General features: G+C 52.0%; 1 protein-coding gene across 2 annotated transcripts; it reads right to left on the minus strand.

Moving 5' to 3' along the window:
* Positions 1–1,065: 1,065 nt before the first annotated feature.
* MATCAP1 (microtubule associated tyrosine carboxypeptidase 1) lies at positions 1,066–10,419 on the minus strand. 2 transcript variants are annotated; one of them, XM_083515058.1, is made up of 7 exons: positions 10,045–10,419; positions 6,234–6,880; positions 4,744–4,887; positions 4,129–4,261; positions 2,599–2,904; positions 2,008–2,105; positions 1,066–1,398 (listed from the first exon to the last, which is right to left on the minus strand). In XM_083515058.1, the coding sequence occupies exons 2-7, from the start codon at positions 6,807–6,809 to the stop codon at positions 1,234–1,236; spliced, it is 1,422 nt and encodes a 473-aa protein (XP_083371184.1). In that variant the 5' UTR covers positions 6,810–6,880; positions 10,045–10,419; the 3' UTR covers positions 1,066–1,233. The 2 variants fall into 2 exon arrangements, with proteins under 2 accessions (XP_083371184.1, XP_083371183.1); XM_083515057.1 differs by lacking the exon at positions 10,045–10,419 and adding an exon at positions 8,668–8,807.
* Positions 10,420–10,917: the final 498 nt, after the last annotated feature.

Consider the following 10,917-nt stretch of genomic DNA (forward strand, 5'->3'; position numbering starts at 1 on the left):
TGGAAGGGGTTTTAATACGAATTTATATATCACTTAATGCCAGAAGAGACTGTTAAAGCAACAGCTTCAGACTTGACACGCAAGGTGGCCCCTGTGCACCTTTGCTCCCTCAGATTCTCCCATTTTATTTGCTTGAGAAACACTACCAAGGTCCTTGGCTCCATTTATGAAGGACCTGCCCTTGCTTATCAAACACTTCCTTTTCTAAGCTAAAGCTACCTGCCCTCCCACACCTCCCTCCTGCCTCAGGGTGGCCACCGGTCTCTCTCTCTGCACCTCCCCCCAAATCCTTGGGCACAAACATGTTTGGTTGTCAAAAACACAGCTGAAGCAACCCCAGAGCACCCGTCACACTGCACATGCCAACTACAGACAACTGCTTACACTGGACAAAAACTTTTGTCAAAGGACTAGACGGAGCTACTTGCGTCTACTCATGGACCAGCAGGTCTTTCAGAGAAAGCAGCTTCCTGCATTCAAGGCTGTGGAGTCCTGCTGCATTCAAAGTAATTCAGGAGATGTCGAGTGCAGCTCATTGCCTGGCTTGTGAGCTCCCAAGGCATCTGCCGAGTTGGAAGCAAAAGATGCTGGCCAAGAGAGAAAGATCTCTTGTCTGATGCAACAAAGCTAGTTTTTCTGAAAAGCTGCAAGCTGACTGAGATGGATATGAAACACACCTGAAGACATTTTCTAACTTTGCGTAAATGGGTTCTGTATCTAATTCTTGGCAGCCAAACCCTGGAAGACATGTTCTTGCGGTGGCTGGTGACCTCTGCGCCTGCTCTCTCTCAGTCAAATGGTTCAATTGGTGAACCAAACACACCGGCTTTTTGTTTTAGCAGGGTCAAAAGTGATGACTGCCAGCCTGCTCCGCAGAAGGGGAACATGCCACATTCCATGTATCTTGAGACATTTTGAAATTACTTTAAATGGCTCCAGATTGGAACACTCAGCAGACCACCTGCAAAGGTTTCTCCTTGAATAGCTGGAAGACTGCCTCATTCCAGTCTTCATTCACCTAATATTCAACCAGAGACCCCAATAAATAAAGAATAAATAGTAGGCTGTAAGCCAGTAAACTGTTTTCAGCAGGACCACAATCTGACACAACAACTTCTTTGAAGACCCCCAAAGGGCCTGTTCATGATTACAGCACAGCCTGTCTTGGGTGACAGCAGCAAAGGCTGGAGGAGCCATAGCCCTCTCCCTCCCTCTTCCCCCTCAAAGGCCGGCTCATTCTGGCAGCAGCTGTTCCAGTTCCTCGTCACTGAGACAGTTGGTTGCGACAATGTGGTTGAGCTGCTGCATGTACCTCTCTAGATCCTGCATGAAGTGAGGGATTCGAGCCTTCTCCAGCACCCCGTATTTCTGAAGATTACTCACATCTTCGTAGGAGACCTGAATTTATTTATTTATAAAAAAAAGAGCAACTGAAAGTTAGCAACTCATTCAAAGATGAGGTTTCAGTCTTCTTGCTGGAAGCCACCCACCCAGAGTGGCTGGGGCAACCCAGTTAGATGGGTGAGGTACAAAAAACATCATCATCATCGCTGCAAGACCAGACCAAATTTACCTCACCTGAGAGCCAGTCTGGTGGAGACTCCTACTGAGGGCCAAACCAGATGCATTGTGGGAGATTCACAATCAGAACTCCCTAGTACCTCTTGGGTTAAAAACAGCCATTTTGTTACAATGATAAAGGGGGAGCGGGGAGAGAATAGACATTCTATGCCCTTTGGAGGAAGATCAAGATGAATTGGAGGGCCTCACTTGGATGGAAAAATCGGGTTTTCTTAGTCGAGGACTGTTAGACAACTGTGCTGTCCTCCCTCCCTTCTTGGTCTCTTCCTGCTCTATCCACCTGCCTCCAACTGGAGCAAACACCAGAAGCCAAGCCAAAGAAAGCCCTCTTGGCTATGAGATGGAGAAGGTGAAGGTACCTGCCCCCCACAATACACACACATGGGGGGTGAGGGGGAAAGACCACAGAGCAGGCAGAGCTGTTACCTTCCCCAGGGCAGCCAGCAGCTGGAAGTTGATGGTTTGTCGATGTCTCAGGATCCGGAGAATTCCATCCAGGTACACTTGATCTTTACTGAAACACCCTGAAAGAGAAAAACCACTGACACATCCAGCATAAGCAGGACATTTTGGGTAGGCTTTTCCTTTCAAAGTGACGTCCAAATACTGGCAAGAAATTCAAATACTGCCAAAATCAGGGAACTTCCTGAGGGCTGGAAGGGTGGAGGTTTGCAGGAAGTCACCTTGTGCTTTTGGGGATTTCTTCTTTTTAGTGTTCTGCAGGGTATCAGAATCTAATTCTGAAGGGCACCATCAATCAGGAGAGCCCCCAGCACCAGCCCTGCTGCACATCAGTGCCCAAGAGCGGAGCTGTCCTTTGCAGGTCACCTATACACCATCCCCCAGGCAGCCATTCTTATGACGGTGAAGGGTGGGAGGGTGGGGACTGAGCAAGGGGGTCCTAAATCGGAATTTCAGCAAATGCTGCTCAAGTGGCCAACCTCCAGGCCCCTGAGGGCTGGGAACATTTGCATCTCTCCAATATTGAGCATCCTCACGCCATGCGAAGGCCCTTACCTGGCTCGGAAGTGTCTGTCTGGCCTCTCTTGGCCCGCACACAGTATTCCCAGCGCACCCCAGGGTCCTGCACGTAGCGCTCCAGGTCATGGAAGAGCTCACAGAAGGACATGTGGCTGGCCCGGTAGACAGTGTAGTAGAGAAGTGCTGCCCTCCACAGGAAGGGCTGCTTGCGGAAGAGGACGCTGTGCAGGCTGGCCAGGCCTTCCTCAGTGGGATTTGCCGGCTTCAGGCCGTAGTGCTGGCGACCTTCTGAGCTGTGCCACGGCTGGTGGGCATTGTTGACCCCGCGGATGTAGTGGGTGCCTAAGGCAGAGGAGAGGCATTTCCCCATCATTACTCCTCCTTCACAACTGGCTTGCCTCAGCTTTGCCCCCCACCCCACTTCCCAGTCCTTCACTGGGTCAATGAATCGCAGTGCAAAAGAGGACTCACGTCCTTGGTTTTAGGCTGCATGTCCAGGGGTAGGGAACTGGATCTATCAGGTGAGTGGGACCACTCCCTGCCCATCACCTGATGCCTTTACGGCATCGGATGACAACTCAAAAAATTAGAAAGCCTTAAAACTTGGAAAAGTTGAAAACCATGAAATGAATCACTTAAAAATGTGTTATGTCAGGCTTCAGGGAATCAGCTTCCTCCCCTGTGGCCATAAACGAGGAGATCAAACGAAATGAATTCTTACCAGTTAGTTTCTTTAATAAACACAGCAAAGGACAAAAGAAAGCGTCAACCCAAAATGGCGGTGCTCCTAATTAAGGCTTACACCCCCTCCATCCCTATTAATCTATGTCACTCCTACGTCTTGTAATCTGAGCTTGTGCCCTCTGAGCTTTCTGTTCTGAGCTCTTTTCAACCTTGAGCTGGGTGGAGGAATGCTGTCCAGAGACTATGAATCTGTTAACCCTCTCTCTGCCAGTGTTTCTTCTCCTAGCTGTTCCCCATGCAGTATTTCCCAGATTCTGCCTTCTGAACTATGCCCCTCTGCAAACCACTGTTCCAAATCTATACTGTCCTCCTGCTCCTGGGAAGATTCTGGAGCAGGAGCAGGTGGAGGTGGAGGCTTCCACCATTCCTCCTCAGCACAGTCCCTGATAGTTCATTAAACTAGATAACGCCTGACTTATTATTAAGCAGCTTCTTTCAGTCTGATGAGGCTGAAATCTGTTCTGATGTAGCAGTGGTATCATAATGGAACTTGTATTAGACATGAGCCTTCCCTTGATTTTCATAGCCAGACAGAATTTGACAACTAGGCCCCTGCCAGTCAGCACCCAGACCCTCCTGCTCTTCAGAATTCTAGGTCTCTGTGGCACCGAACAGAATTATTAGCCCTCTCCCCAATACAGCCAGAGTTCAGGGCTGGGTAGTCCAGCTGGTACATCCTTCCCTTGGAAGAAAAACTGGTGTCCCAACTCCTGGCAGACCATTCTCCACTCTCCTCCCACCCCATGCTCCTTTAATGCCCTTCCAGGGCACAAAGGGTTGGGGAATGTCCCGGAACTTTGCTCCTTCTTCACGGATCCTGACCTATTTCATGGCGCAACATGCCCTCCAGCCAGTTCTGACGAGCCCCAGAAAGGTTGATGGCTAAAGTTGGACGGCTGTTTTCCACCATCATCACTGCCTGAGACAGCAGGTCCTCGGTCAGCTGAACCACCACCTAGAAGAAGATTGGGGAGCAGGGCCTGTATTTACACTCTGAACTGAGCTGTGAGGGAGTTCCCATCACAGGGCCCAGGATGGAGAACAAGCTTTGAAACCGAAGAGGGAAACCACAGGCCATCCATCCATCCATGCATGTGACAACCAAGACCATCCCAGCATTTATCCCCCAAGATTCTGAGCCTGCTTAGGAAACCCAGAACAGCTCTTGGGAGGTAGGTCAGGCAAAGAGCAGCGCAGAGCTCCCATGCAGCTTCCCTTCCTGGCAGGACTCCAGTCAGTCCATGCAATCTCTAGGGGAGAGCCCAGGGCTAGTCCCAGATGTGGCTTCCCACCCTCACCATCCTGGCTGGATGCGACCCCAAGCAATTACTGCCTGGAGCAGGAAGGATTTTGGGGTTTCCAAGGGCACTGCACAAAAGGTTGTCAGGGTGCCTCCCTGGGATCATGCAGAAGGTCTTTTGCCAGCATTGGACTCACCTCTCCAGAGCAGCCTTCCTTCTGCATGTACTTCCTGACAATGGACCAGATCTGGCATTTACTGAGCAACTTCCCTCCGTTGGATGCCTCAAAGTTCTCATAGGTGCTATATTTCTCCAGCACAGCATCAATGATTCCAATAGCCTGAAACACACACAGCAAGTGAGTTTCAACCCACAACTGCCTGCTTTTTCTATTTAAAATAACAACAACGTTTTAAAAAATGTTTTTTGGCTACCAGATACAAAGAAAGAATTCCCCACTCACTCCTGAAGAGAGTACTCCTGATGTATTCAAGATTAATGAATAATGTTAAAGGAGGTCCAACGCAAGCTAGTTGAAGTTGTCCTTCAGATGCTGGCAACCTGGATTCATTCTACTTTTTAACTTCGTAAGAATTAAAACTAAAGCAAGTTGAATAATAGATGTCTGTCCATTAGTTATTCCATTGTTCCTGTAGCTTATTTTAAAAGGCACAATCTATATGCATGTGTTTTGCCCTTTTCTCCATTATGTATTTCCCTGGATAACCAGAAACTATCTTGGATATTTATGTCCTGTAAGACCAATTAGTCAAACTGAAGAGCATGAAAGACTGGTGGTTGCCATCATGAGATCACCCCTTCCTCTGCCTCAGCTAAGAAGCCCTAAGCAGCCCAGCCATCAACACAGAGAACTGAGGCCATGTTGCTCCACAGCAGGCAGACCTGGCTAACCAGAGGCAGCAAGCCTCTGTGATTCCTCAAAGTCTGGCAGCTGAAGGAGCTGGTCAAGTTTTATTCTAGCCTGGCAAATGTCTTTCAGCTCCCCTCCGCAAAAGACAACTGTGGACAACTTCCCTCAGAGGACTGTTGTGAGAATTAACAAGAGGACTCAAAAGTTCTAACACCACCACAGAAAGAAGAAGTAGAAAGAATTGCTCAGCCCAAAACAGGGTAGCACCAGCTGTGAGCAGAAGACCCAATTCAAACTGCCATCATTCCCTTAGTCTCAGCCCTCCAGTCTGAGCTGCTGGGCTGCTGAAAGAAGCATCTGATTTCCAAGTTTCAATCTTCACCCTCTTAGATCCCTGAGTCCTGGCATCCCACAGTAAAGCACTGCCTGGATGTTGGGGGAGTGGGGCATGTGCTCATGTGTGCCAGGATCAGAGCAGGCTCTCTCCCTCCAGTGGCCTGACTCAGTTTCTTTGGACCCCCTTGCCAAACTAGAATCTAGCAAAGTAGGTGAGCCTCTAGATTCTGCAAAACATTTTGCCCCCCTGCTCCTTACAGGGTTATTGTGAGGATTACTGATGCACACAGTATAATGCCAGGATGGGTGCAGCTGCACTCCTGCTGCTGAGACCCAAAGCATCTTTCCTCCCTCTGGGAGGCAGAGACTTGCTGGCTCAGTCTCCTCGCGGCAGAGCAGAGGGAAAGGGTTGTGGAGGGAGGAACAGCCATTTGGAAGAAAATGGCAAAGACAAAGGGAGCAGAGGAAACTTTTCTTACCTGTGAAATAAACTGCCCAGAGGCCTCTTTGTATTTCTCCAACACGGCTTCAGGGACAGGCTCTGCGTATTCAAACTGGGGGTTGTAGGCGTAGCAGGCCCCAAAGAACTTCTCCCTCTCTTTGTCAACGTTCACCGGCCGCAGGGCCACCAGCAGGCAGGGACTTTTCCTCTTGGCCCCGATGCACCTGTCCGCCTTGGCTTTGGGGAGGTGAGGCAGGGAGGCGGCACTGCGGATCTGCCCCCGCGCGCGGTCCCTCCGGTTCACTGCGCAGATGCTCTCGCTCCGGCGCATCCAGCTGCAGGGATTCTGGAAGGCAGGGCAGAGGCCCACGGGGGGCGGCACTTGGGGCTCTGGGTTCTGGAGGCACTTGGTCTTGGGGGGCGCCCGCTGGCCCGGGCTGGAGGAGTCTGAATCCAGAGAAAGGGAAGGAGAGAAGAAGGGAGGCACCCGCAGCCCCTCATAGGGACGAGAGGCCTCCTTCTTCCCGCTTCTCCGCTGCTGCAGGCCAGCACCAAAGACATCAGGCTGCTGTTCCCGCTGCCGAAAGGACTGCCGACCCGAGTCCAGCACCATCTTGTTTGGGGGCAGCCCTCTGAGGGGATGTCATCAGGCCAGCTTGGAGGATTCTTTGCTCGGAGGAAGCCCTGGCAGCAAAGAAAAGGAGGCACAGGCTTCAGGCTAAGATTCCCTTCTCCACAAAAAAATGGGTAGCTAAGTTTGATCAGGGTCATTAAAACCAAAAGAGAATTTGAAGAGCTCCGCAAGGACCTCAGCAAACTGAATGAATGGGCTGTAAAACAGCTAATGCAGTTGCAAGTGAAAGCAAGTGCAAAGTGATGAAAGTTGGGGCAAAAAGACTGTTGATTTCACAAGTGCACTCATGGGGTCTGAACTGGTGGTGTCTTACCAGAAATGAGACCTTGGGGTCATAACAGATAGCTCAGTGAACATGTTGACCCAGTGTGCAGCAGCTGTGAAAAACACAAATTTCATGCTAGGGATCATTAGGAAAGGAATTGAAAATATAGCTGCTAATATTGTAGTGCCATTATACAAATCTATGTTGCAACTTCACATGGAAGAATGTGTCCATTTCTGGCTACCTCATTTCAAAAAGAATATTGTAGAATTTGAAAAGGGCATCCAAAATTATAACGGAATGGAGCGACTCCGCTATGAGGAACGTTTGCCACATCTGGGGCTTTTTAGTTTAGAGAGAAGGTGAAAAAGAAGTGACATGGTCAAAGTTTCTAGAATGAGGCAAGGCATGGAGAGTGGACAGAGAAAAGCTTTCCTCCTTCTCTCCTAAGACTAGACCCCATGGGCTTCCAATGAAGTTGAATGTTGGAAGATTCCAGACGGTCAGAAGAAAGGACTTCTTCAGGCAGAACACGGTGAAATGATGGAACTCACTCCCCCAGCAACGGCCACCAACTTCAATGGTTTTAAAAAAAGGATTGGACAGATTCATTCAGGAGAAGGCTGCCAACAGCCACAATGGCTCTGCCCTGCCTCCCTGGACAGACTCAGTAATGCCTCTGAATACTGCAGAAGAGGAGAGTGCAGATGTTGTGCTCAGGTCCTGCTTGTGGGTTTCTTCCCTTTGGGGCATCTGGATGGCCACTGTAAAGACAGGATGCCAGACCAGAATGTCTACCATCGACCTGAGCCAGCAAGTCTGCTCTCACGTACTTCACGAGCTGCGGGGCGGAAGGGTGCTGCTGCTGCTGCTGACAGCAACATCTCTCTTTTTGCCTGTTCTCCTCGCAAGAGGCAGCTCTGGATGGTGACCCAGTAAGCACCCCCACAGGCTTTGCATTATCTGAAAACATGAAGAGGGACCACAGGTCCTTACTAAAGTCTGATGTGCTAAGCTTGGCTGCCATTACTCAGTGAGGAGGAGCAGGAGGAGACTCTCAGTGTGTGTTCAGTCACCCTTGTAGTGACTACTTTGCATGTTCTATGGCCAGGTTATTGACACGAAAAATGGGCTCTAAGTTTCCTCCCTGGCTTTGGACTTCCTCCCCCTAAACTCTACTCAGAGTAGAACTAACACTGGCTACAACGCTTAGCTGTCAGGATCCACCAATACTTCCCATCTGAAGATGCTTCTAGGGTCCTTCTGAAAGGCAACTGTGTGCTCTGCCCCTGAGCCTGCCACCACCCACCCTGAGCATGTTTGGCCATGGTAGAGAGGAAGAGGAAGAAGGATTTCTGCATGCAACAGGGAACTGATTTAAGGAATCCCCATTGAGCAAAAAGCAAGAATGGATCTCTGAGCCCTGGTTCCCAGGAGCACCTGGCTAGCCAGAGGGACCTTTAAAGAGCTGGCTGACAAGGGGTGAATTCAAAGGGCAGAATGGGCAGGTCTAGTAGCCACTATTCAACAGGACAGCTAAGGATGGAGTCTCCATGTCCATGAGCAATATACCTCAGATCTTAGGGGCTAGCTGCTCCTGAGCTTTTCAAAGGCAGACTTGGCTGACTGGCTGGCTGGCTGCTCTGGGAGACAGAATACTGGCTGGGGCAGGCCTTGGTCTGATCCAGAGAGGAGATTCTTATGTCATCATAATGGACAGGAGGCAAGCAGGGAAGTGGGGGGGGGGCAGGAGGACTACTGGAAACCCCAGCACAGCATAGCACAGCACAGCAAACTCACACCACTTGCACCATCTGTGCAATTCCACAACTGAAGGCAGAGTCTACCTTCAAGCATTACTGAAGGGAGCAGGGAGCAGGGCCAAGATGCCGATTCAGCTCCTTGCCAAGGGCACAAGGAGCCTAGGAATGCATCTGTATGTAGGAAGCATCCCTGGAGCAAGGCAGGGGAAGCTGCCCCATCCAGATTGAGCCCCATCAGCTCTGCGAATGGCCTGGAGACCACAGGAATTGCAGGGGCTCAACAGGCGCAGGTTTGCCCAGCATGACCCAAAGGTGGCTCTTGCCAAATCTGCTCCCCTTATTTATGGCAGAGCAAATAAGCAAGCTGATTTTTGCTTGTCCTTGCGTCTCAACAGGAATCCAGGGCTCCTCATCTCCAAGTAGGGGAAGCAGGTGGTTGGAGGGTGCTCCAAAAGGAGCACTTTGGGCTGGGACAGCTGCTGGGGCATCTTCAAGGAGACAGGCTGGTGGGCAGGACTTAGTCTATGATATGGGGGAGGCCAGACCTTATTCTCTGTGCCGGGTGGGAAAGAACATGTAAACCAAGGGTCCTTGAGGCTACTGTTAGTGAGGTTTCCAAGCCTGAGGGATCCCTGAATCCACCGTCAGCCTCTCGTTCAACCAGACAGGACCACGAGATTGCACGCTCTCCCCCATCACACAATAGATCCTGGAGGTTGGGTTTCCCACACATTCTCCGCAGCTGGATAGCAGCACCTGCAGGAAGACCCCACGCAGAAACAAAAGCCCGGCGACACCCCGGAGCTGAAGCTGCCTTTGGGGAGCTCCTGAAGATCAGGATTTCAGCAAGGCCCCGAGAGTCAGACCGGGGTCCGGGGGAAGAGAAACCGGGTTCAGACGCCTTGCTCAGCAATAGGCACGTGGGTCGCTAGCTGGACTTGGGCCAGCTGCTCTGTCTGCGCCCGACCCTCCTCGCAGGGCTGTTGTTAGGATCACTGGGGGGGTTCCTCCCTCGGAGGCTCCCCGGGACTTCTTTGCAGGGGATCTCTTTGTGGGCCCGCAGCTATCCAAGAAAAGCGAGCCCCCCGAACCGCCTTTTGTCCTTGGGAACCCCGCCCCGCCGCCAGAGATCCCGCCCGCCGGGGGTTCCCCTCCTTCACCCCACCGTAGCCGCCCCGGTACCTACCCAGCTGCGCTCCCTCCTCCTCCTCGGCCCGCTTGGTCGGTTCGGCGGAGGAAGCGCGGGAGGGTCTGCGGGGCGGGCGGCGACGGGGGTGGGGAGAGACAGACCGACAGACAAGGGCTTCGAGCATGCTCAGTGGCGCTGCGGAGGAAGGCGCGCCCGCACAGCCAGACCCCTCCCCGGGCAGGCGGGCTCCAGCGACCCCCGAAGAAGCGGCGGCGCCAGGGCGGCTCCCGCTCCGGACCAGGAGGAGTCCGCCGCCCTTCGGGAGCCGAACCGGGCTGGGGCTGCAGGCGCTGCCGTCTTTCTTCCCCTCGAGGCTGCGGGAAGCCCGTGGAGGGCCGCCCAGGGCAGCGCTTGGGGGAAAGCCTTGGGCGTGTCGCAAGGGGCGGGTAAGCGCGCTCTGCCCCCTCCCCAGGGATCCGAAAGGAGGGCCGCTTCTCCAGTCCCCCCATTGCGCGCATCACCTGATGACATCGGTGCGCCTTTGTCTCCCAGCAGCTGCCGGCCCGTGGAGTGGGATGGGGGGGGGGTCCCTCTTCCTCCCACTCCAACGCCTCGTTTCGCTTCTCCTTTTCTTTTTGGGAGCGTTTCATGGCTGGGTATTTTTTAAAAAATAAATTGTGTTCAGGGGTGATGCGCCAACTTTAAACATTTTAAATGAATAGATAAATAGGCCCTTTAATTCATTGACCCACTGAAACCCAGGCGCTTAATCAACTCGGCTTTCTTCAAGCGGGTGCGGAGGACACAAAGGCTTTCTTCTTCTGTCTGCCTGGGACAGGGCAGGTAATGGTCCAGATCTCTTCTGCATTGCCTCAGTGCGCCTGCGCTCTCTGGTGCCTTCCTTGCCAAGGCTGGAAGGGTCGGCTGGCG

Source organism: Podarcis liolepis (assembly GCF_965112155.1).
Source record: "Podarcis liolepis genome assembly, chromosome: 7".
In the NCBI taxonomy this organism is placed as follows: Eukaryota; Metazoa; Chordata; class Lepidosauria; order Squamata; family Lacertidae; genus Podarcis; species Podarcis liolepis.

What these genes read in the sequence shown, in the direction of transcription:
- MATCAP1 (XM_083515058.1), bottom strand. Translation starts at nt 6,809, where the DNA reads ATGGTGCTGGACTCGGGTCGGCAGTCCTTTCGGCAGCGGGAACAGCAG. An exon ending in AGGAAGGCTGCTCTGGAGAG is followed by an intron (nt 4,262 to 4,743) that starts GTGAGTCCAATG and finishes ATCTTCTTCTAG; the next exon opens with GTGGTGGTTCAGCTGACCGA. An exon ending in CATGTTGCGCCATGAAATAG is followed by an intron (nt 2,905 to 4,128) that starts GTCAGGATCCGT and finishes CCTCTGCCTTAG; the next exon opens with GCACCCACTACATCCGCGGG.